The sequence below is a fragment of the Ochotona princeps genome, chromosome 23 (assembly GCF_030435755.1).
Source record: "Ochotona princeps isolate mOchPri1 chromosome 23, mOchPri1.hap1, whole genome shotgun sequence".
Classification (NCBI taxonomy): Eukaryota; Metazoa; Chordata; class Mammalia; order Lagomorpha; family Ochotonidae; genus Ochotona; species Ochotona princeps.
In genome coordinates, this window is record NC_080854.1 from 12,071,492 (window position 1) to 12,097,251 (window position 25,760).

The 25,760-nt window shown below is 41.6% G+C and overlaps 1 protein-coding gene across 2 annotated transcripts in view; it reads left to right on the top strand.

Moving 5' to 3' along the window:
* The first annotated feature begins 4,035 nt into the window (after window positions 1-4,035).
* IL6ST (interleukin 6 cytokine family signal transducer) overlaps window positions 4,036-25,760 on the top strand; it is a 44,072-nt gene continuing 22,347 nt past the window's right edge. The window contains exons 1-5 of one of the 2 annotated variants that reach the window (XM_058679977.1): window positions 4,036-4,273; window positions 16,676-16,762; window positions 20,536-20,614; window positions 22,315-22,620; window positions 23,786-23,909. In XM_058679977.1, coding sequence (XP_058535960.1) covers window positions 20,551-20,614; window positions 22,315-22,620; window positions 23,786-23,909 — 494 coding nt within the window. In that variant the 5' untranslated portion in view covers window positions 4,036-4,273; window positions 16,676-16,762; window positions 20,536-20,550. Of the gene's footprint in view, window positions 4,274-16,646; window positions 16,763-20,535; window positions 20,615-22,314; window positions 22,621-23,785; window positions 23,910-25,760 lie in introns of those variants that run through there. The other variant, XM_004583706.3, reaches the window with a different exon arrangement.

Consider the following 25,760-nt stretch of genomic DNA (forward strand, 5'->3'; position numbering starts at 1 on the left):
AGTGAGTTTCTGGAAATAGGATGCACCTACCTGCTACTAGCACGGTTACACAGGCCTTTCCTTTGCTGAGCTTTATGAAGCCAGGCAACACAAAAGCAGTAAGCAACTCATGGCCATTTGGAGAGGCTCTAACTAGACCTCTTCCTTTCCAGTTAGCATCTGTGTTTAGCCGTTATACAGAGGGGCATTTGTTTCCTTCCAAACCCTCTTGCTCTGTTCTTGATACCCATTAAGTGAAATAAAATCAGCAACTATTAGTATTAAGAAATTTTTGCTAACTTCTGGATTTTAAAATAATAGGCAACTATGCCACAATCTCCCAGTAATTGGAGGGGGAGGGGGTCCTTTTGAGACCCAGGTTTTGCTCTGGATCAAGATTCGAGTTATGTGAGTGTGTTTCGTTTGTGGAAATTTTTTTTTTAAAGTTGTACTCCTATGGTGTATTTGTTGCTTTGTTTTAAGATTCTTGGTAAAATTTTTGAAATGGAAGTTACGTTGCTTAGTGTTGTAGCTATGAAGTTGCTTCTTTTGTAGCTTGGAAATTAAGTTACTACATGATTTATACTCACATTTCATCTACAACTCATTTTATTAAATGGATTGTAATGTAACTTGACCTACTTCATTTTAATACTTGTATTCAATTCAGGATTTTAAATTTGGTTGTGAATTCAAGGCCGTTAGATTACAAAGCCTTTAATTTGCAGAAAGGCTATCCTCAATATACCACTGAATTAACATTTAACTTTTTAAAAAAATGTATTTTATTTATTCAAAATGTAGAGTTATGGAGGGAAGAAGGGAGAGAAAGTTTGATCTACCTTCTGCTGATTCACTTTCCAAATGGTCAAAATGGCCAGGGTGGAGTCAGGCAGAAGCCAGGAGCTAATCCCAGTCTCCCACACAGGTGGCAGGAGCCCAAGCACTTGGGCCATCTGCTGCTGCTTTCCCAGGTGCACTAGCAGGGAGCTGGCTCAGAAGTGGAGCTCATATGGGATGACTATGTCGCAGGGGCTTATCACATGATACCAAAGAGCCACCTCCAACATTGAATTTTTTTAAATGTCAAAGATGTGTAATGCTAATAGTGAAAAACAAACCCTGAGATTTAACTTAACAGAGGTAGGATCAAGATCAAATGAGGAAGAGTTAACCTTTTAAAAGAGCAGAAAACTTTTCCTCCTCCCAGGAGAGCAGGGTGGGATGTTGAATCCTAAGTTGGAGAAAAGGATACTGACAAATCATAGTACTGATTTTTCTGGGAAGTAGCAAAATAAGATTCTATATTAAGAATACACATGGAAGGGGAGCTGGTAGTTTCAAGAAAAGGAAAATAGGAAATAGACTGACAACATAAACACGGCTGAAGGTCAAAGGAATTGAGGACTGCTAGTGAGCTGGCATTTAAAATGGTTGCTGAAAAGGTTCTTATTCCTTAGGAAGATAAGAGCAGGAAATAACGGATAAGCTTTTGGGAACAAAGAATAGAGGTCACATTGAGGACAAACTGCAGAGCCCAACAGAGTGAGCCTGAAAGGGAAGGAGAAAGGTAGGTCACAGTGGGTACAGAGAGGAAGACTCCCAATCCGAAGTTTTGGAAATGGAGTTGTTTCACCTGATGACTAGGTAAAGGAGTGGCTCCACTGTGGCTTCTATGGATTGAGGACAGCGGACAATCACTGAGAGAGAAGAGGATGAGAAATTATGGAGCTGGACTGTTGGGTCAATGTGGGTGCTGCAACCATCCCACTGATGCAGGCTGTGACGTAGTACGAAGGTTAATACGGGATTTCAAAAATAGCAAAAATCAATGGGAAGCACGATCAGGGCCAGATTTAGGCAAAACAGAGACAGAGACATTGTCTTTACCTTTGTGATTCTCTTTTTAAGTAGTTCATTTATTTGAAAGAGTTAGAGGAGGAGAGACTGGGAAAGATCTTCCTTGAAGATCTTCCTTTTGCTGGTCCACTCCCCAAATGACCACAGCAGCTGGAGCTGGGTCAAGCTCAAGACAGGAGCCAGAAACCACATCCAGGCTACTTCTCCTATGTTAGCTGTCAGAGGCCAGCTTTGGCTGCTTTTCCCAGGCCATTAGCAGGGAGCTGGATAGGAAGTGGAGTAAACAGGACTGAAATCAACGCCTATATCATATGCTGATGCCACAGGCAGAGATTTAATACACTGTGCCCCACTACGAGCAGCCTTCACCTTCGTTCTGTACCCTTTTTTCCTAGCTGTGTTCACCAGCTCCTGGGTGACTGCAGTGCTGTTAAACCACCCTCCATCGGCCTTTCTCTCTCGCCCTACTTTTCATGATTGAAAATTCCAAAGGATCCCAGGTGTCCGGTGGAGACTGCCGCATGGCTATGCCACTTTCCTCTGTCCACCTTTGCATTTTGACAGGGCTCTCTAGTGACAAATCTTTAATAGGGAAGTAACTATTCCAGGGCCAGTCCTCCACAGAGGTGTCTGCAGAGTCACGTCATTCCAACAACACAGCTCTCGCTGTTAGGCTCCTCTGAAAAATCTTTGTCCAAAATGGATTCACCTTTTCAGCCCTGGTGTGAGTTTCTTGGGGGCAGGGCCTGAGCTGAGTCAATACAAAAACACTCACAAGAGGCCAAACTCACATCTTGGCTTTCCTGAGCAGTGTGCCAAAGCTGACTAGCATGTTGAGAGAGATCGATTTCCTTTCCTCCCCAGACCCGAGGAAGTCTCATCATTTTCAATATATTCTGTAGTATAAAGAAGCTGGGGGAAACATTGACCAAGTAGACAATTGATGATGATCATGATCACAATGATGGCTGCTATTTATTGAACACCTACTGTGCATCGAACTCAGTCCATATCAGCAACAGCCGTGTGAGGGGGCTACCATTATTCTCATTTTGCAGTTGTTAACACTTAAGTTTTGCTCAAGAGCAGAGATAGGAAGTAGCCGCACCTGCATCCAAATCCAGGCATTTGGGATCAGGGCTCATTTAGCTACTCCATGCTGCCCCTAAATAAACATGTTAGGTTTTTTTAAATTTAATGAAGTCTCCTAAAAGTTTCTTTAAAAATAAGAGCTTCCATGAAGGGCAAAGCAATCCAATCACACGGTGTAGGTTAACCCTAGGCAGTATCAAGCGCGGAATGTGATGGCAGGTGCGGCAACACCCACGAGGGCTGACCCCTTTGCTCAGGGCTGCTGCGCTCTGGCTTTAAACTACCTGAGCAACAGCTAAGAGATGTCAAGTTGATGTCTTCTATTTCAGCTGAATCCTCAATGTAATGACCCTCATACTTTGTTAATTCATAGGTATCACTTATTCATGAAGTCATCATTGCCTTCAAGGAGACTGTACTGTTTTACACACACACGCACACACACACAGTATGAAGCTAAATTATAGCTACATTGATTTTCACTTTTTAAAAAAATCAGATTGGGGGAGAACAGACTAGTTTCTTGGCAGGTACTCTCTTGGGGTTCACTTATCAGGCACACCCAAATTCACTAACTTAAAATCCTTTGGCAAGATTGATTTCCTTAAAACTTGGAAGGAAGCCACCACCACACTCTCGGCCACCGAGTCCTTCCCTTTCTCCCCACGGGCCTCTCTGAGGTCTCCCCAAGTCCCTAAGGGGAGCCTTGCAGGTCCCTCGCGGCTTTGAGTCCCTGGGGAAGGCCCCAAAGGAGCGCCGCAAAGGGAGGCCGAAAGCGCCTGGGTGAGAAATGAGGATGGCAGGCGCAGGCAAACACCCGGGCTTCGGTTCATGACCCGTTATTCCACAGAAAAATGGAACATTCCGCTCCTTCCGCCCGCAAAGGGGAGGTGGGGGGAACCCTTCGATCTCTGGGAGAGACGACGCGGGCGCAGCCGCCAGAATCCGGGACGCCGGGAGCCGCGTTACGGGAATCGTAGCCGCCTCAAGTCCCGCCCCCTCGTCGTGGAGCAAGCCGCTGGGCCAATGCCCGGAGGCCCCGGGACTCGCTAAAACCAATCAGCACTCAGGTTGCACCCAGGGAGCGCCGCGGGGGCGGGGCTAGATGGACGCAGCACCCGGTCGCGGTAGAAGGTCCGCGCGTCGCATCCAGAGTGGACGGAGCTGCGAGCGACCCGGCGCCGCGGGGGAAGCGACCAGCGGCCGGGCAAGTTTGCCCAGCGCTGAGTGCAGGGGCTTCCGAGTCGTCCCCACCCCTGACGGCTTCGGACCCGACCCGGACTGGCGCCGAGGCAGGCGTCCGCTTGTGGAGTCGCGGAGGAGCGAGGCGCCGCGGCCTGAGGTGAGGAGGGGCCGGGGCCGGCTGAAGGGCCGAGGAGCGGGCAGGGTGCGGGCGGGCCTTGGAGCGGGCCTGTCCCCGGGCCGAGAGAGCGGCGCCGGGCCCCGCGCGCTCACCTTGACTTGTGTCGGTCCCGACCCTGGAAATCCCCACATTCCTTCTTCTCTGTGTGGCTTCCACCTCTGATTTCGACTTGGACAACTTTTATCCCCTCGATTCCCCGCACCCCGAGCTCAAACTCTCCGCTTCCTTCGGGCACACGCACATCCCTTTCTTGCCCTCCCCACCCCCACCTCCCACTCCGACCTCCCTGTCATGAGTGGTACCCCCACCCCTTGGTATTATTTTTGGCGACCCCAGAGCCCACGTTGTCTCCGGCTTCCTTTAAATTCCGTGAGCCCCCGCACTTGACGCCGATTCTCCAGCCGGGGGTAGATTCCCCTTCCTCAGAGCCGCCCTTTCCACCCTACAACTGTAGGGTTTGCACGCTGTTTGCAAGCTCACACAGCCTGTAAACACATTAGCGGACGTTTCTCTCCTGCTTGAATCTCTTACATCCAGCCATTCCTTACAAACCCCACGTAACGCTCGATCGCACGGACCATAGACCCACCAGTTGTCTTAGCGTTTCTCCTGATCCCCTAGAAGTAAAGGTCATTCCTAGTAGCAGAGTTCTGCCCGTCAGTGGGTGAACTGCATTTGCATAAAGTCCCCTGCCACCCCTCCCCAAAAGTCACAGATAAAAAATGAGATCGACCACCTTTTTTCCCCCCCTCCTAAAGAAAGAAATCGATGGTTATGGTATTGGACGATTCATCAGTTCCAGCGCTTTAAAATAAGTTATTAGCGTGCCAGTGTGAAGCTTCTAGAAGGATTTAGGGGGGTATTTGGTTTAGTCCGTGCGGTAAACAAGCCCTTTAGACTGTGTGGGATGGCCAGCTTCAAGGTGGGACAACTTTTAATTCGAAATTGTTGGCTCAGGTAATCCCTCTGAGCTGTTCAGCCGCGTCTTCTTTTCTTAAACTTGTGTGAATACCGAGGGGGAGGTACGAGCCGAAATGCTAATTTACGGAACCAAGTTGATAGTAAGGTTAATTGTGCTTTCAGCTGTTGCTCTTTGGTGATAAGCTTGAGCATTTGGTTTTAATCACAGGTGGAAAGGGAAAGGTGAGGAGGAACATCAGATGTTGTAATCAGAGTTTTCTTTGACGTCTGTTGTTGGCAGTACTGGTTTAATTTTCTTACAGGTAATTTGGAATTTGATAACTGCTGCCAGCTCATTTATTGCGCCGTATTTGTACACAGTGAATAGTGTTGTCATTCAGAAATTACTTCTCCCCCACCCCCCAATAGAATTTGCACCCCAGTTTCATCTTAGGGTGAACATTGAGTGTTGTATAACTCAAGTTTGTGTCACAGCAGGTTCAGGATGCCTCTGAAACGAATGGCTAGCTCATATTTTTCAATCCCTTTGTTACGCTGACAGATTTCTCTTGGAGGTTCCTGGCAGCTCCTCTTAATTCCTCTCCCTCAGCAGGGAGGGCGCCCCCATCCCCCCAGCTGTTCCAGAGCTGCTCACTTTAAGGGGTTAGAACTCCCTGCACTTACTACCTTTACAGCTTGGCTGCTGGAGAAACGTAGAATGCTCTCGCAGGCTTCTGCATCTCTGTGATCGCCAAGGCAGCAGGATCGAAGTTGGCTGTTCTGCTGGGTTTATTGTTTTCACAGCGAACACTGAACATGCACTGCCTGCTTCAGGAACTCCCTGGGACTCAGGGAATGTCTTCAGCTCTTCACAAAATGTGCAGGGAAATTGGCCGATAGAGGTGAAAAGTTATAAGTATTCAATGCAATTTTAATTAAGTGATGATACCAACCACACTCTGAGTGTTTAAGTTAGACAAGGTTTGTTTATGAATTTACCAGAGATCAGCTTTGAAACATGGCTGAGATTTGCATAAAGGGAAAAATGCGAAGAGCCCATTCATGATAAGGAGTTAAGGATGCAGTATGGCGGAGAACCAGCCTATGGGAAGATTCAGGAATAGCAAGGTATATTAATTATTAAAGTTAGCACCTACTTAATGTTTATTTCCTGCCAGTGACTGTTTTGAGCACTTTGCACATGTTAATGCATTTAATCCTTACAGTCTTGAGAATTGGCTTCTACTGTTTTCTTAAATACATTTTTTAAAATATATATATATATTTAACTTATTAAATTATTAACTTAAAGGGAAGGAGCAAGGGCGGGAGAGAGGGAGAGAGAGATCTTTATCCCTTGGTTCACTCCCCATATGGCTACAACAGCCAGAACTGAGTTGATCAGAAGCCGGGAGCTTCTTCCAAGTCTCTCACATGGGTCCAGGAGCTCAAGGACTTGGGCCATTCTCTGCTGCTTTCCCAGTCCGGACTGTGCTCAGATCAGAAGTGCTCAAAGAGGATGCCGGCACCACAAGTGGAGGATTGACTTGATAAGATACCAAACTGGGCCCCGGTATATACATTTTCAAGTTAGTATTGTCATAGAGCCCCCATCTGCTGGTTCAGTCCCCAAATGACTATGAAGGCCAGGACTGGCCCAGACCTAAGCCAGGAACCGTGAACACAAGCCAGGTCTCTCAAAGTTGGCAGGGATCCAATTTTTTGTGCCTCCCAGGATCTGTATTAGCAGGAAATTGCAACTGAGAACCCAAGCAAGGATCCAAAGCCCAATATGTGAGCTTCTTAACAGCTTGCCAAATGCACACCCCCATTCCCTTTTTATTTGTAGGGAACCCATTCAAAGATTAATTTGGTATATCCAAAAACTGTACATAGATAGCCTGGCTTCAGAATATGAACTACTAACAATGGTACGGATTGTCCCTTTGTATAGTATGTATATGTGAAAGTGAGTAAAATAAGACCGAACTAGAAGGTCTTTTAAAATGTTTCTAATTGTCCAGTAGGTAGGTGCCTCAAAGAATTAGCTGACTGTTCAGACATGGTAAATAGTTATGGTACAGTGCTGTGATTATTGTTTGGGAACTGGGAGAGAGTACACTAGGAATAAAAATGCTTGTTACAGCAGGGGAAAATTCCACAGAAGAAAAAATGTTTCATCTGGTGTGTAAACAGTGCTGCAAAGCAGTGTTAGTAAAGGTATTGTAAAAGTATATGTGGAACACAGACTGAAAAAAACATAAGATGTTAGGGAGGTGTGGTCATTGATGTGGCTTGAGAGTACAGGTGCAGTTGGGATAAGAAATTGTGAAAGGTAAGAACAGCTTGTGAATGGAATGATGAAGTCAGGCAAAGGAAGAACTTTAAATATTTGCTTTGCAATTGGGAAACAGCAGAAATAATTTTAGCATGATTGGAGTAAAAGCTGGATTGCGTGCAGTACTCTGGAAATGTAGTGGTAGGTGGACTTCCAAGAGAAGTCCAAAAAAAGATTTGTTTTTTGACTAGAGACTTTGTCATTGGAAAAGACAGATTGGACAGGCATTCTGAAGCCACTTTTAGAATCTTAAATAGCAAAAATATTTAGCATTATTAAACAAACTTGTGAGAGGAGGAGTGATGGGTTAAAGTAGCATTTTTGAGGGGTTCATCCAAAAAGTAATGTTCAGAATTCTTGGAAAGAAGAAAGAGACTAGACGCTAAAAGGTTATTTTAAGTGATGAAATAGGTGACCAGTGCCCAAATGAAGTTGTCATGGTAAAGGATACTAAAAAAAGACAGTGAAAAAAACATTTTAGAAGATTGGTTACAATTTATAACTAAGAAAAGCTAACGTGATTGATAGGTAATGTGTGGACTCCAGCTGACTTGGCAAATTGAAAAGGATGGGTGATTACAGATGGAGAAAAAGATAATCCCTGTGGTTTGTTAAAGTATGCATTTATGTATTTATGTTCACATAAATATGTGCATATCTATTTTCAGACCAAATAGCTTTTATTTAGCTACATTGAGAACCAAGAGAGGGCGTGGCGAGGTGGTCTAGTGACTGAAGTCCTCACCTTGCACACACCAGGATCCCATATGGTCGCTGGTTCTAATCCTGGTGGCCTCGCTTCCCATCCAGCTCCCTGCTTGTGGCCTGGGAAAGCAGTTGAGGACAGCCCAAAGCCTTGGGACTCTGTGACCCGGAGGAGGCTCCTGGCTTCTGGCTTCGGATTGGCTCAGCTCCAACCATTGTGGCCACTTGGAGTGAACCATTGAGCGGAAGATCTTCCTCTCTGTCTCTCCTCCTCTCTGTATATCTGCCTTTCCAGTGAAAATAAAATCTATCTTAAAAAAAAAAAAAAAAAAGAAAACCTGGAGAAAGAATACTACTACAGAATGAAATCAAGGAGACAGGGAAGTGCATGATATGGTTACACCAAAGCCATGTGATATGAAAAAATCAGGAAGCAAGCTGATTAACATGTAAGAGGCCTCAGATCCCTTGTGAAATTGTCACAGGGACTAGCCTCCATTTCTTGTTATGTGTCTATCAGTGAGATTAAATAAGAAATGTTAACTAATTATGAAGAAGAGCTTCATCTGTTTAAATATGGCCATAGTATAGATTAATGCTATACATTGATTTTAAACATTCATTTTTTAGAAGATTTATTTATTTTTTTGCAAAGTCAGATATACAGAGAGGAGGAGACACAGGATGGTCTTCCGTCTGATGGCTCACTCTCCAAGTAACCGCAGTCTCCAGAGCTGAGCCGATCCGAAGCCAGGAGCCAAGAGCTTCTTCCAGGTCCCCCATGTGGGTGCAGGATCCCAAGCTTTGGACCATCCTCGACTGCCTTCCTAGGCCACAAGCAAGGAGCTGGATGGGAAGTGGGGCCACTGGGATTAGAACCAGTGCCCATATGGGATCCTGGCGCATTCAAGGCAAAGACTTTAGCTTCTAGGCTACTTTGCCAGGCCCCTAAACATTTGTTTTTATTTGTGTGATTCATGCCTGCACAGTCTTTGTTCAGATGTTCTGTTTTATATGTTCTGGACTGGTGCCACATTCCCTGATGTAAAATAAACTCACCAAGAACTGTTTCAGGTGACATGGCTCTGGTTGGTAGACTGGCGTGATCTGTGATTGCCATTGGCAAAGTCAAGAAAAGGTGTAGCTTGTGAGTATGCTGGCATCTTTGTTCAGAAAACCCATGCCCTTATTTTACAATAGGCGCTTCTGGGCCCTCTAAATTGGGTGTGCTGTGTGCTCTTCTACAGCATTTGGTGCATATTCTGCCTCTAAACTTTGAATTTGTGAGAGCTAAAATGGATTTCAGTCTTACTTATAATATTTTATTCCTTAAGTGATCAGAGTATGAATGCTCATGAATGTATTCTTCAAACCTTTTCATTTGGCTGAAATAGTGGTAATTTGTAACAAGGTCTCAAGTTTTCTTGTATTTTCTTCAAATTTATGCTTCAAATTTTACTTTTGCATGTAGGTCCTTAATCAGTCTTGGAAGACAGATTGTGTCTGTGATGAAATAGTTTACTGCTTCAGTTTTCTGCTTGTGGGATCAGTTTTCCTGATTTTATTAATTTATTTCTGCACTGAACTGAAATGCTGTACAAATAACACAGTGTGTCTTGGCAGATGCCACAGCAGTTGCTCTCTTTATTCCTCATTTTGGAAAATCGGCTTCCTTTGGCTTTTCTTCCTTAATGAGTTAAATTTTAAGTGATTTTAAAGTTTCATAATAAACTTTTGATTAAAATTTGTATCATTTATATGTTAACTTGTGAGGATATATTTATTTTTATCCCATGATATTTAGATTTTATTGATACAACTTTTAGTTATATTTTATGAATTTTTTTCCATAAAGTTCTTTAATAGTACTGATTAGATTTTTCTCAGGTATGATAGTCCTTCAAATACTTAATGGAAAAATGAAATTAAAAGGTGTTTTTTGTATAAAGCATTTTGAGCTGGTATATATAAGGGGATCTTTCCAAAGTTCATGGAAGAACTTTGCTTAGATTTCAGAATTCTCATTTTATGGTTTTTGGTCCTCTTGCGAGTGGAATTTTTGCTGCTCCGTTTTCGGATTGGCTGTGACTGGTGTGTAGGAGAGCTGTTGAAATCCTGCGTTTCAGTCTAGGTAGTCCTAGTAGCCTGTCCTCTTGTTTCCATTACCTCCACTTTTAAAACTTTTATTAAATTCTGAGTTAAACTGTCTCACAGTTTTTAGTAAGTGATGTCTTGAAGTGTCTTATTTGAATCCTCACTTTAGTAGGAATGCTTCTGAATTTTGCTTTGGTTCTGTAGGCACTTCCTATAGATTCCTGATAGTATTACTTGGGATAGCATTGGCAAGACATAAACAACAAGAATGACCCTGATAGCAGCTGCTGTTGCCTTTTATTCAGTAGTTTCTGTGAACCACGTAGGTTCTGACAGAGAGCTGGGAATTTGATCTGGTTCTGCCGGGGGCCCAGCACTTGAGCCATCATGCACTGCCTCCCAGACACTTTAGCGCACACATTGGGTCTGAAGTGCCAAACAGTCGGGACTTAAAGCAGCGTTCTGATGGAAGGGGCAGGTGGCATAAGTGCCAGCTTAATTGATGTGCCCTAACACCTGCCCTTCCTTGGCCTTTTTTCATGACATTGTTAGTAATAGGTATATTATGTATTCCTTGTTTAATTCCTATCCAGACGTCTGTGCATATTATAATTTTGGCCAAGACAGAGTAATGAGGGCCAGATTTACTTTCTGGTCTGTAACCAGAAACTAGAAAAAGTGTATGGAATAATAATCAAGATACTGGGTTAAGAGATGATTGTTTGGAGAGATGAGAAACAAATGAGGTGCACTGCATGTTTATTAGCCCACTGCCTTGAGTTTTCAGGGTTTGGTTTTGACAGGAAAAGCTCAGATTGAGGCCAATGGACATTCTGGAGTTGACAGATGGCTGGGAAGAGCTACATGGATAGAATTACAAGGCAAGAGTAGAGGGGACTCTACAGAGAAAACTCTGGAATGTTTCAGAAGACTTCTAAATTACTCAGCAAAGTACTCATGCATATAAAGAAACTATGGAAAGCCAAGGGAAGGGCCTCCTGAGAAGGTTTGTGTTAGTATTCCCGTCCCTGGCCTTCCCACAGCGTGAAGAGCAGAGCCTGTTCTCATAAGCCAGGAGATAGGACATTAGGAAAGAAGGGTCCTGCCTCAATACTAGGGAAAATTATTCATCTTAGATACAGCATAGCTTTTGATAAAAGCTGTAAATCGATATGTCCAAGAAACTCAGCAGACTTTAGACACAAGAAATGTAGTCAGAATTGCATCAAGGTGCATCTTAGTCAAATTACTCAAAGGAATTGATAAAAAGGAGTTCATTACACTCCCAGAGGGTCAGAAAGGAGAGCTTTCATGCAAAGGAGCGATAGTGAAAGACTAATCCCACTTTTCCAAACAATGCAAGCAAGAACATATTGGAGCCACACTTGAATCTGTAGAGGAGTTAAAAGCTCTGGTAATAAAAACTACACATATAACTAGTTAAGGCTTTTTCTTATAGCTCTTTATAATTTTATTGCAACATTCTTTATATAGGTGAGAAGGTTTCATACACGTGTGAGCCCCTGAGGGTGGGAGGACTGCGGTGTGGGAAAAGGTGGGTGAGATAACTGTCTCAAAAAAGATTTTTTTTTTCTTTCTACTGTGTCTGTAGGGGGAGCAGGAGTCCCATTCCTTGCTGTCAGATTGCATCAATGCCCAGGGGTAGAGATGGTGATTGGATGTCTTCTTAGAGATCCTGATATGGGGAAGAATGTTCCCAATGTTCCCAAGGGTGTTACTTGAATGGCCTTGATAGTTCAAGAACTTGTCAGCTTCATTGCACCAGATGTGAGAGAATCTCAGGTCTGTTGGCTGACCATGTCTACCTCAGCATATCCACAGACCTAGGTACCTGTGCAGAACAGCCTAGAGAGATGTTCAGCCTGTTCTGCTTTCCATCTTTGAGGTGCTTGACCTCTTGTTGGCTTGGACCTGCTGGCTGGCTTGTCTTGTGTGTGCATCTGTTGCACAGGTGTCAGCTACTGAAGTGGCCCGTTCCTGCCACATGTGCTCCAAGGTTGGACCACCTGTCCTTATGATTTTCCCTGAGGCCAGGGTTTGCACCCGTTGATCTGGCTAGCTGTGGAGTCCCCAAGGGAATCTTGCTAGGAAGTCTGAGACTTGATTCTGCAGTATGCACCAATTACTGCAGGATCAGAGACGTGGTCAGTCCTGCTCCTGGCCCCAACTTATAATAAATGCTTGCTGTTGAGTTTTAATATATATAGAAATACCACAGAAGTTGGGAAGGAAGAAATGCATCCGGCAGCATATTATCACTTGAAGATAGAGTGCAGACTTGTATATCCTAAACCTTGAGACAGCCTCTAAAATAATAATAATAATAATAATAATAATAATAACAACAACAATAACAGAAGGACTGCTAAGTTAATGAGGGGAAAATAAGACCTAAAATGTTGTATTTAATTATGAACAACAGATTAAAAGCAAAACTAAGAAAAAAAATACTAAAATGACTTTAAAGTTAACCATATCAGAAATCAGATTAAATGTATGTGTTCTAGAACACTATTTTTAAAAAGCAGAAATTGTCAGATACAATTATATGCTGTCTAAAAAGGAAAGTCCTTTAAATACAAAGTATTGAGCTTGTTATAGGAAAATGCATTCTATGGTAACCCTAATTAAAAAAAGGGTAGATTAACTAGAGAAATCAAAGCGGAGTTCAGAGCAAATGTTGCCAAGAGTAAATAGTATCATTTCATGATAAGGGTTGAGATTGTCAAGAGGACTTAATACTTACCTGCCAAATTACAGTTTCAAAATATATGGGGAAATAACTGATACAACTATACAGATAAATAAATATATCACAGTTATATTAGGATATTTCAGTAGTAATTGATAGGACTAACAAAAATCAGGCTATAGAAAATTGGAACAACACTGTCAATTAAACTGGCATGATGGACATTTATCTAACATTCCATTTAACAAGAATAGCACTCACTCACTTGTTTATTTAAAGACAGAGGTAGAAATACAGACAGGGACATTCCGTCTGCTGGTTCACTCTCTAAATACCTACAACAGCCGAGGCAGGCCAGGCTGGACCCAGGCGCCCAGAGTGCAGTCCAGGTCTCTCAGGTGGGCCTTGGGGATCCAAGTGTTTGAGTCATCGCCTGAGTCTTCCAGGGTGTGCAGCATCAGAAAGTTGGAATCGGAAGGACAGCTAACACTCAAAACCAAGCATCCCACCAAGTGCCCTTAGCTACAAGGACCAACACGTAAAGTGCACAGATACTGATTTCAAGACATATATAAAGCTGCAGTCAGCAAGACAATTCGTGATTTGATGTAGTCCTACTTTTTGTTTTGCCTTTGACTGCCTGTGCTTTCGGTGGCTTTCTAAGATGTCCTATATCTTGTAGAATGCTTTCTAACGTTTTCTTTTAATAGTTTGATGGTTTCTGGGTGCAGATTTAGGTGCTTGGTCCATTTAGAGCCGATTTTTTTTTATGAGGTGAATGATGGGGGTCTTGTTTGTTACTTCTGCAAATGGATATCCAGTTGTCCCAACAGAGACCAACCTTTTTTGCCTGGGTTGTTTTCATTTCTCTTGGCAAAGATTAATTGGCTGTACATGTGTGGGCTTCCTCCTGTAGCTTCTACTCTGTTCCATCAGTATCCAGTTTCTGTAGTTATTACTGCCCCTTAGTAGATCTTAATCTAGAATCATGATTCTTCCTGCTTTATTTTTATCCTTCAAGATAACTTTGGCAGTTTGTGGTCTCTTGTGTTTCTAGATGAATTTTTGTGTCTTTTCCAACCCTGAGAATGCTGTTAGGGTTTTCTTTGGAATCACATTGCATCTGCATATGACTTTCGATAATATGGATGTTTTGGTGATGTTGATCCTGCCAGCCCAGAAACAATAATTTCTCCATCTTTGAATGTCTTGCATTTCATGTTCTGGTGTTTTGTAATTTTCATCATAGAGGTTGTCCATTCATTGGTTAAGTTTATTCCAAGGTGTTTAAGGTTCTGCATTGTTTTGAAAAGGAATATTCTTAAAAGTTCTTTCTCAGCCATGGAGTAGTTTATGTGTGCTATGGCCAGCAATTTATTTTCATTGATTTTTGTGTTTGGCTTCCTTGCCAAACTCTCAGGAGTTCCAGTAGTTTCTTTAGTGAGTCTTTTTGTTCTCCTATGTGTAGAATCAAGTCTGCAAACAGGAATCATTTGTCTTCCTCATTTCCAATTTGAATTCCTGGAAAAGGATAGTATTTATAAGATCTTCTGTGGGTCTTGGAATGCATTCTCTGCAGATAAGGGAGATTATTTGTTGTGAATAACTAATTTATTTATTTACTTATTTATTCTTGGTCAAAGTGTCAAAGGTAGTTCACTTGAGAAAGGGTAGTTTTTTCTCAGCAAATGGTTCAGGAACAATTAGCTACCCGTATAGACAAAATTAATTTTAATTCTTCACAGTATATATAAATTGAAATAATTCTGAGACTGAAATGTAAACACTGGAACTACATATCTCCTAGAAGCAAACCCTTGTGATTTTTAGTTTAGACAAAGATTGAGTGATTCATGTGAAGGAGACACAGAGAGGTCTTCCATTGGCTGGCTAATTCCTCAAGTGGCTACAATGGCCAGAACTGGGCCAGTCCAGAGCTGGGAGCCAGGAGCTCTTCCAGGTCTCCCACACGGGTGCAGGGTCCCAATGCATTGGGCCATCCTCAACTGCTTTCCCAGGCCACAAGTAGGGAGCTGGATGGGAAGTGGAGCAGCCAGGACATGAACCAGTGCCTGTATGAGATCCCAGCACTTGAAGGGGCAGGATTTAGCCAGTAGGGCTATTGCATCAGGCCCAAAAGGGCCACATTTTCAGTAGTGAGTGTTAGGATGTCTATATATATTGGGACAGGGTGGGAACATAATTCAGCCTGTAATCAGGAATAAATAAAATAAGGTGTTTTAGAAGAGGGTCGACAAACTGCAGACCCCACAAACCCAGTGCAGCTACAGCTTCTTTTTGTGAGTAAAGTTTCGTTAGAACACAACTGTACTCTTTTGTTTATATGTGGCTGCTTCTGCGCTTAAAAGCAGAAATGGTTAGTTTTGACAGACAACCAGAGGTTAAACTACTTATTGTTTGTTGTTTATAGAAAATGTTTGCCAGCGTATTTTAGAAGCTGATAAGAGGGGAAAAAAGTGGGATAAGCAAAGAGGGCTAGTTGCAAGAGATATCTGCGAAGTTTGCAAGGAGTATATACTTTCTGTGTATTAATTTAAAAAGAGGTCTGCGTAGTATTGAGCGTCTTTATGAAGTGGGGAAGTGTGTCTGCAAGAGTGCCAAAATGCTCAAAATCATTACCTCTTAGTGGGCTTATTGGAGATTCTCACTTTGTTTTCAGCAGTTTCTTTTGAAATTTCAAAATTATTTATTATAAATGTAATTCCTTCTAAAGCCATACAGAGTTTAATGTGTATGAAACAGTGGAGGCTTCATCTCCTTGTGTGTCTGGAGTTATCTTATGTTACAACAGAGCCACTAATACTAGATGTTAGTGTACTACTGAACAAATGTTGGGGCTGATGCTGTAGCATAGCTTGTAAAGCTGATGTCTGCAGTGCTGGCAGCCCTTATGAGTGCTGGTTCAAGTCCTGGACGCCCAAGTACCAATCCAGGTGCCAGTTAATGTGTCTAGGAAAGCAGCTGGAGGTGGTCCAAGTGCTCGGGTCCCTGTACCCACCTGGGAGTCTAGGAAGAAGCTGCCGGCTTCACTCTAGTCCAGCTCCGTCTGTTGAAGCCATTTGGGGAATGAAGCAGCCAGTGGAAGATGAAGCTGTGTGGCTCTGTGTCTCTAACTCTGCACTTCAAATATACAGTCTTGGGGAGGGGGTATGGGAAGAGTGGAAGGGGAAATCCCTGTGCCTATGGAACTGTATCATGAGAAATAATAATCTTTTGAAAAAAATAACAAACTATTTGTGTAGTCAACAGGCTTAATTTAGCACTGGTAGAAGATACAGTCATGTTTTAAATAACTGCTCCAACTGCTTTTGTCAAAACCAACAAAATACACCCTTCATGTTTCTCAGACGTTACATACACACTAAGGAAGTTGGTGTTCGACATTGGTGAGCCAGTGATGTTTGCAGATGTGTATCAGAGCATAGCACTACAGTGCTTTAATACTCTCATTAAGTGTTTACGGAATTACTGTATTTTGAAGCTCAGAAGGTATCTGAAAATAGGTTTACTTAGTATACACCTAATAGTCTGTCACAGGGCTTTTCAAAGTGTGCGTATAATGAAGAGCATCAAAGCCAGCTTTGTGAACAGGCTTCTCCTCGCCTTCCAGGGGACCGGTGTAAAAGAGAATGACATTTGGAGGCAGGCGAGTTAGCGTCAAGGCCCTGCTCCTTCACTTACGAATTGTGTGATTTGGGTAAGTAAGTTATCATTTCTGAATCTTAGCGTTGTGCTTTTGTAAAATTATAGCTTCTCTAGTATGTCAGGGGGAAAGTGCTGTGATTTACATGAAATCATTCTGTGTAACATACATGTTAATATGAACTAACTTTTACTAATGGACGAGCTGAATCTGGATGCTTTTAAAAGTAATTAATTGGTTAGTTTAATACAGGTATGGCAGATATTTTGAAAATTTATTAAAAGTAGTCCTGCATTAAAAAAAAATAGTCCTGTACTATAAAAGATGCCATAGAAATTTCCCTCATCCTGATGCTGCTCTGCATAATTGTTTAACAGTTGTTACTTTCCTTTAATTTGGCAATTGTAGTTCCTGTACTGCTCTCCAATGACAGTAGTAATATTACTATAGTAATAATTTTATACTGACATTTTTCTTCACATGCAGTGTATATCTGAATATATTATTTATGCATTTTCATTCTGTCCTTGGGTTAGATTTAAAAGAAAAAAATGTTTAAACCTACCAAAAGAAGTCTGTAGCTAATAAATGAAGAGCACAGCTATTAAATATTAATTATAACTCCATAGCTTTTTCCCCACTTGAGAAAAGTTATGGAGATCTAAGTAAATAAGGATGAAGAACTAGAGAGATGATATTGAATTTGTTCTACTAAGTAAGTTGCTCGTGAATTTTGTTGCTCAGTGAGGCAGAGCAGATCACCTCCGGCGTACCTCGGCGCTCCTCTGCTTGCCCTGCCGTGGTGGAGCACTGCAGTTGGAGAGTTACTGTTGCGGGAGTGCCTCTGAGCTCTTGGCTCAACCTGCCCTGTGTCTGTGCTTACTAGGCTTATTTTGATTTCATAGAGCTTTCCAGATAATAGTCAGATTTCAAAATTGATACATGCATTGTAAAATCATCACATGCGTCATATGAAGAGAGGATACTTTTAGTAATAAAGTTTTATTTTTTTTTGTTTTTTTTTCATTTTTAATTCATTAATTACATTGTATTATGTGACACAGTTTCATAGGTACTTGGGTTCTCCCCACCCCTCCCCAAACCCTCCCACCATGGTGGATTCCTCCACCTTGTTGCATAACCACAGTTCAAGTTCATTTGAGATTCCCCCATTGCAAGCATATACCAAACATAGAGTCCAGCATCTTATTGTCCAGTCAAGTTCAACGGCTTCTTAGGTATACCCTCTCTGGTTTGTAAAATTTTAAATTGACTGTTGGTAGCAGTGAATGAAAGGAGTGGGGGAAATACGCAATGTGATGTCGGTTCTGTTCATTTGAAAACAAGACAAGCCTCAAAATGAAGTTGACGGTGTTGCACAGAATACAGTAGTTAGTGCTGCTGTTATTTTCATCTCTTAGGATTAGACTGTGAAACCAGGTGACTTTTAGTATTTATGCAAAAAGCAGGTACAAAGGTATATATTTTCTGATATTGTTCATTTATGAAGTAATTTTGTTGCAGAGTGACCATTGCTTGATTTTGAGTATGTAGAGTCCGATTTAATTTGCATGTTTGACAAAAGAACACTGTTTTCTGAAAAATCAGAGTTAGAAATCCTCCCTCAGCTAATTTCACTGTCCACCATGGCACAATAGCCAGAGGTGGGCCAGGCCAAGGCCAGGAGCTGTTAGCAAAGGAGCTGGACGGTGACGTAGCTGGAACACAATTTTATTTATTTATTTATTATTTATTTTTTTTAAAGATTTATTCATTTTTATTGGAAAGCCGGATATACAGAGTAGAAGAGAGACAGAGAGGAAGATCTTCCGTCCGATGATTCACTCCCCAAGTGAGCCGCAACGCGCCGGTGCGCACCTTTCCGAAGCCGGGAACCTGGAACCTCCTCCGGGTCTCCCACGTGGGTGCAGGGTCCCAAAGCTTTGGGCCATCCTCGACTGCTTCCCCAGGCCACAAACAGGAAGCTGGATGGGAAGTGGAGCTGCCGGGATTAGAACCGGCGCCCATATGGGATCTCAGGGCTTTCAAGGCGAGGAGTTTTAGCCGCTAGGCCATGCCGCTGGGCCCTTTTATTTATTTTTTTGTTTGAAAGATAAACAGAGAGGAATATCTTTCCTCTGTTGAATCACTCCCCAAGTGGCTGCAGCAGCTAGAGCTGAGTCGATCTGAAGCCAGGAGCCTAGAGCCTCTTCCATGCCTCCAATGCAGACACAGAGTCCCAAGGCTTTGGGCCGTCTTTGACTGCTTTCCCAGGCTACAAGCAGGTAGCGGGATGGGAAGTGGGGCCTCCAGGATTAGAACCGGTGCCTTTATGGGATCCCGGCACCCAAGGCGAGGACTTTAGCCACTAAGCTATTGCGCCAGGCCCAGAACACAAATTGTTGGGCTTATGGGATGCCAGCATTGCAGTCAGTGCCTTAACTAACTGTGCCCTACATAAAATACTGTTACATTTAAATTACATTTACTTTTTCTGTAAATGCTGTGGACAGTGGTACAGCATTGGAATAAAACAAAATTTTTGATGGTGCAGAGTCTCCCTTTCACCATAGTGTCTCAGACAGGCTGGTGGCCTGGTATTTGAACATTTTATTCTTCTGGAGATGTTTTATGCATATGCTTTTTTAAAAAAATTATTTTTATTGGAAAGGCAAATTTACAGAGAGAAGGAGAGACAAACAGATCTTCCATCCACTGGTTCACTCCCCAAGAGGCTGCAACAGCAGGAGCTGAATTGATCTGAAGACTGGAGTCAGGAGCTTCTTCCTGGTCTCCCGTGCAGGTGCAAGCTCCCAAGGCTTTGGGCTGTCCTCAACTATTTCCCCAAGCAGGGAGCTGGATGGGAAGTGGAGCAGCTGGGACACAAACCAGCGCCATTAAGGGGTCCCAGTGTGTGCAAATCAAGGATTTCGCCACTGAGCCTTCATGCCAGGCATATATATGCATATGCATACATACATATATATATATAGTATATAATATCATATATAATGTATAATATAAATAATGTATATTTCACAAATGCTAGCAGATGCCCTGTACAGTACGTTAATGTGCTTTAGATAGTTATATGCATAGTGCTTCCTCCTTTTTTGTTAATTAGCTACATATATATTATGTTGAGTATACTCGTCATTTAGATTACTTCAGCCTTTTTGTTACAAAGTCAATTATTGTAGCACTTTTTATGTGTTTTGCTTTGCTTATAAGAAAACGAAATAAAATGAGAAGTAGAATCATCAGATTCAAATCTGTTTTAATTTTGATGTTGCAGAAGCAACTCAGTCAGCTCTTCTGTGTAGGGCTTTTCTGTTGTATAAACAGTAAATTCAATTTAAGTGCAAAATTACGAAGCTTTTGATTTACATCTGATTCTGAGACTAACATCTTTTCATATAAACTGCCTAATTATAGATATTTTTCCTATATTAGGAGAAGCTGAAATCATGCTGTGCATTATAGACCTTTTTATTCCATTGTCGGGTATCTTTCAATAAATTGTGTTGGGCTTTGCCATGCAATGATTTATCTGAAGTTCTCAGTGTCAGTTATTTACTAATTAGTAAAATATTACATATATAAAAACTCAGGATCAATCTTTTAATTAACCCTAAAATAGAAAGTATATTTCCTAATGATAATTTACATATTCATACTTTTGGTGGCAATACAGAAAAAGCATCCTGAGAACTTAAACTTGTTTCCTGCATTTTCATAAAGATCTTATCATCTTCTAGAAAGTAGCAGTAAAAGATTACATATTTGTATATAAAAATTTTGAAGATAATATTGTATGTGTCTTACAGAACTATCTATGCAAGATGCTGGTGTTGCAGACATGTCTGGTGCAAGCCTTCTTCATCTTTCTCACCACTGAGGCCACAAGTAAAGTTTATGGCATCTACTTCCTCACTACATAAATTGAGTTTATATATGTTCATATAATTAAGCTTATTTTTAATAAATTATGTAATTGTGTTTATTGTTTTTAGGGTCATTATGTTGTCTTAAAATGTTTGTAATAGATAAACATATTTTTGATCATCTGTTTTGTGTAATTTGAGTTACAGCAGTCATTCAGTAATCCTAAATGATGTTTAGCTATACTAACAATAACTTTAAGGTAAGGAAGGAAAAGTAAAGTTTTATTTTTCAATAAGAGAATCTGTTAACTCTTAGTATTTTACTCCTTAAGTAACAAAAGTGTCCCTCAGTAGTGTGATTATGATACTAGAATGGACAGGTGTCTTGGGCAGTATCATTCATCTCTAGTCCATAGCCTCATAGTCCTGTGACATCTAGTTGTAATGGCATAGAAACAGAAGCTAAGAACAAATGTTTAAAAACCCTCAGCAGTTTTATTTACCATTGACATTTAAGAACATGATTAGTGGACATGTAAATATGATATAGAATGAAAGCAGTCTATGGTAGAGTTCTAGGGGGAGAAACAATCCATCGTCACAGGTAGTTTAAGCAGCACATCTTTAAATCAGACACTCTCCATATTCAGGAATTAGCTTCAAGTGACACAAAGTGTTATGTTTGAAAGATTTACAGAGAAAGAAAGACAATTTTCCATCTGTTGGTTCACTCCCAAAGTGGCCAAATTGGCCAGGGCTGAGCTGATTCGGAACTGGGAGCCAGGAGCTTCTTCCCAGCCTCCGTCGTGAGTGCAGGTCCAAGGTCTTGGGGCATGCTCTGCTGCTTTTCCAGGCCACAGATGGAGAGCTGGATCCAAAGTGGATCAGCTGAGACACGTACTGGTGTCCATATGGGATGCCAGCACTTACAGGTGGATTAGCCTTCTGAGCTACCATTCCTGCCCCGATTCTTTGTATTTGTTACAGAATCTTGTTCCATAAATTTATTGTGAGAACTATTTTAACCTTTTGTGTTTTACTTTTCACTTTTTTACTACTTCCTTGCAATTGCCTTTGCTGTCTGAAATTTGTATTTATTTGAGAAGCAGAGTGATAGTACTCCTACCCACAATGGACAGGGCTGGGACAAGACCAGAAACAGAAGACAGGAATGCAGTCTAGGTCCTCCGTGTGGGTGCCTTGCAAACAACCTGAGCCTTCTCTGCTGCCCCCAGGACTGCAGTCGTTGGGAACCCGGAGCCAGGAGACAGAGCCAGGAGCTTTGATGTGGGAAGCAGACATTTTAGTCCTTAGACTGATGTGCCTTCTGTGTGTGCTCCCATCTCGCCCCAGGCCTCAGCAGTGCTGCAAACTGCAGAGGAGGGGAGCCTGGCACTGCCCCTTTCCTGGAGAGTTCAGTCTAGACCCTCTGTCTGAATCAAGAGCCAGGATGGCTGATAGACAAATAGGAATCCTGTTGCAGCCTATGTAGAATGTTAGCCCATGGGCTGAAATTGGAATAGGTTCTGCTTAAGCTAGCTCATATTTGCCTTATCATTTGTTCATTTCCTTATAAATTCTGACCATATTAAATTTGAACTCTTTTCATTTGTATATATTTTTTTGTGTCTTTAGATGTGTTCTACTGCAGATTGAGGATTCTGTATTGAGAGCTGTACCAGAAAAATTCATTCCATTTTTATGTTTTCTGTTTCTTTCCAGATGTACTTGTAAATACATGTGGCCACATCACCCCCGAATCTCCAATTGTACAAATTGGTTCTAACTTCACAGCAGTTTGTATAATAAAGGAAGAATGCATGAAAAAATTTCATGTAAATGCTAATTATATTGTCTGGAAAATAAACCATTTCACCATTCCTAAGGAACAGTATACTGTCATCAACAGAACAGCATGCAGTGTCACCTTTACAAATGTGACGGCACTAAATGTTCAGCTCACTTGCAACATTCTTACCTTTGGACAAATTGAACAGAATGTTTATGGAGTTACACTGATTTCAGGATGTAAGTTTTGTTTTTGTCTTATTTCAGACTTTGTCATGACTTATTTTTAAATGTTTGATCTCTATGAAAGACAGTAATTTGTGGACTTTTGGATGTATTACAAACAAAAGCAGCTTAGAAATAGTAACTTTGCATTGTTCATATACAAAAAAGCTAGAGAATAAACTCATTTCCAGAAACTAAACCACTAGACAGTTTTCTAGCAAAATATTTTGACGTGGTACCCCCTCAAAGTATTCTTGAATTAAAAATCTTTGAATTTATCTGTACAAACTTTTAATATCCTTTAATTACTGATAAAATGCACAGGCAAAGCACCTGTCTGAAGATAGAAAATAATTCATGGAGAAAGTCCTGCAAGGCCAGAGTAGAGAAAGTGAATTTACTGCAGTCCGAAAGTGTGTTACTGAATAAATACACCACCGGCTAGACCTTTCCTTTTTTCCTTTTTTTTTTTTTTTTTTGGAAAGGCAGATTTACAGAGAGGAGACACACCGAGAAAGAGATCTTCTGTGCACTGGCTCATTCCCCAAATGTCCAGAACAATTGAAATCAGCTGATCCAAAATCAGGAATTTCTTCCAGGTCTCCCACATGGGTGCAGGATCCCAAGGCTTTCGGCCATCCTCCACTGCTTTCCCAGGATACAAGCAGGGAGCTGGATGGGAAGTTGGGCAGCCGGGACTGGAAACTGGTGGCCATATGGGATGCTGGCACTACAGACGCAGGATTAGCTTGCTTCTTGAACCACTGCATTAACCCCCACCCAGACTTTATTTCAGCATTTGCTTTTGTTTTAGTAGAGTCTGGAAAAGTAATAAGAGAAATATAAATGAGTTATTCTTCTACTAATTTCCTCAGTATATGTAAGCACTATTTTATAAAAAATATACTTACTGGAGAAATCACAGGATATTTTTACCTAGTTATAAGTAAGGTTGATTTTATATAGAAGATTAATGTAAAACTAATGATAATTACATTAATACCTGTATATTACTAATTAAAATAGAATTCAAGGATTGGCGTAGAAGAGAAGTTTACTTTGTAGTTGCATTATGTTCATACTTCTAGTCTGGATTTGTTTTTCTAATTTAGGTCTTTTTTTAGATGGTTGCATATTTTGGAATATAAAATGTTTTTAAATGTGGACTTTTTCCTTTTAGTGCCTCCAGAAAAGCCAAAAGGCTTGAACTGCATTGTGTATGAGGATAAGAAAGTGATGGTGTGTCAGTGGAATCCTGGCAGGGAGACATTCCTAGAAACAAACTTCACTTTAAAATCTGAATGGTAAGTTACTTTTATGTGCTTTGTTGGGTTTATTCAGTTGGTTGTTTTTATTGGAATTTTTATTTTGTCACATGATAAAAAATGCAGAAGTCAACATTTTTAAAGAAAAATCCCCATGCACCCATTGCTCAGTTTCAGCAGAGATCAGCTCATAGTCTGCCTTTGTATACAGCTACCGTCCACCCCATATTCAAGAAAATCTCCAATTATTTCATCCATAAATATTTTAGTACATGTAATCAGAAGGTAAGGATACTGTTTTCTTTTGTTAAAGATGCCATAGCCACACATATTTACTTCGGCCAAAAGTGATTTCTGATATTTTGCCATCATCCGCTTTTCGGTTGGTGTCGCTGTCACTGTAAATGTCACATGTTAATTGCGTCAGTGTCTGGAAGAGTTCCGTATATTGCAGATCTGGGTCTGTAAGCTTCTCGGACTGCAGGTTCTGCCTCCTCCCCTCCTTGTTTGTCCTTATAGTTTCTTTGACTATTACTCGTTGCTTAACATAATTCTGTGCCTCCTTTTTCCTGGAAATTGCTGTTACATCTGGAGGCACTTTTTCCCCCAAAGAAATATTTCTGAGGAGTAGTCTGTATTTATTTGGAATCGCTACATAGTATTTGCCTGCCTTTTTTCTGATATTAAGGCAGAAGAATGGCTTCAAGCGCTGCAAGCTTGACTTACTCACTATAAAAGTACCTTTTACATTGTTTCAGACAAGAGTTGACAAAATGTTACAGTAAGCATTCATATACATACATCACCTAGATTCCACAATTAACATTTTGATTACCTATTTCTCTCCATCTGTCCATATTATTTTAAAGATTTATTTATTTTCATTTGAAAGGCAGATCTACAGAAAGAAGAGAGAAAACTTCCATCTGCTAGTTCACTCTCCACATGGGCCACAATGGCTGAAGCTGAGCTGCTGTGAAACTAGGAGCTTGGAATTTCTTTCTGGGTCTGTCCTGTGGTCCAAGGCCCAAAGCCTTGGGACCCTGCACCCACAGAAGAGACCCAGAAGCAGCTCCTGGCTTCAGATCAATTCAACCCCAGGTGTTGTGGCTATTTAGGGAATGAGCCAGTGGATGGAAGATCTTTTTCCTTGTCTTTCCTCTCCATAAATCTGATCTGCCTTTCCAATAAAAGTAAATAAATCTTAAAAGAAATGTATATGTGCCAACCCAGTTATGGTTATTGTTCTTCTATTGCTTAAATTGTCAATCTTTGGTCAGTGGAAATTTACTCAGGTTGGCTCATGCATCCTTTTGGCAAATCTTGCTTAGTTCTTGATAGTTCTGTGATTTCTGGTGTGTCATGATTTTCTGGGTCCCTGTTCTATATTTCTTCATCATGTTTTTCCTCACCTGACCATCATCTTAGTCACTTCCCAAGGAGTATTGGTTCCATTTTTGTGTGAAAAAAATATTTAGGGCCGTAAGCTGGATGCTGAGGGAACTCTTTGAGACTTGCAGAAAGAGCTAAGAAATGTTTAGTTTGAGATAAAGGTCATCACATAAATGTGAGTTGCTTGGGTCCAGCACGATGGCTTAGTAGCCAAATCCTCATCTTATATGCGCCAGGATCCCATATGGGCACCAGTTCATGTCTCAACTCCTCAGCTCCCAGCTTGTGGCCTGGGAAAGCAGTAGGGAACAGTCCTCAGCTCCCAGCTTGTGGCCTGGGAAAGCAGTAGGGAACAGTCTTGGAAAGCAGTGGGACCCTGCATCCACATGTGTGATCCAGACGCTCCTGACTCCTGGGTTTGGATCAGCTCGGCGCCAGCCGTTGCAGCCACTTGGGTAGTGAACCAGCAGGTGGAAGACCCTTTTCTCTGTATTTCCT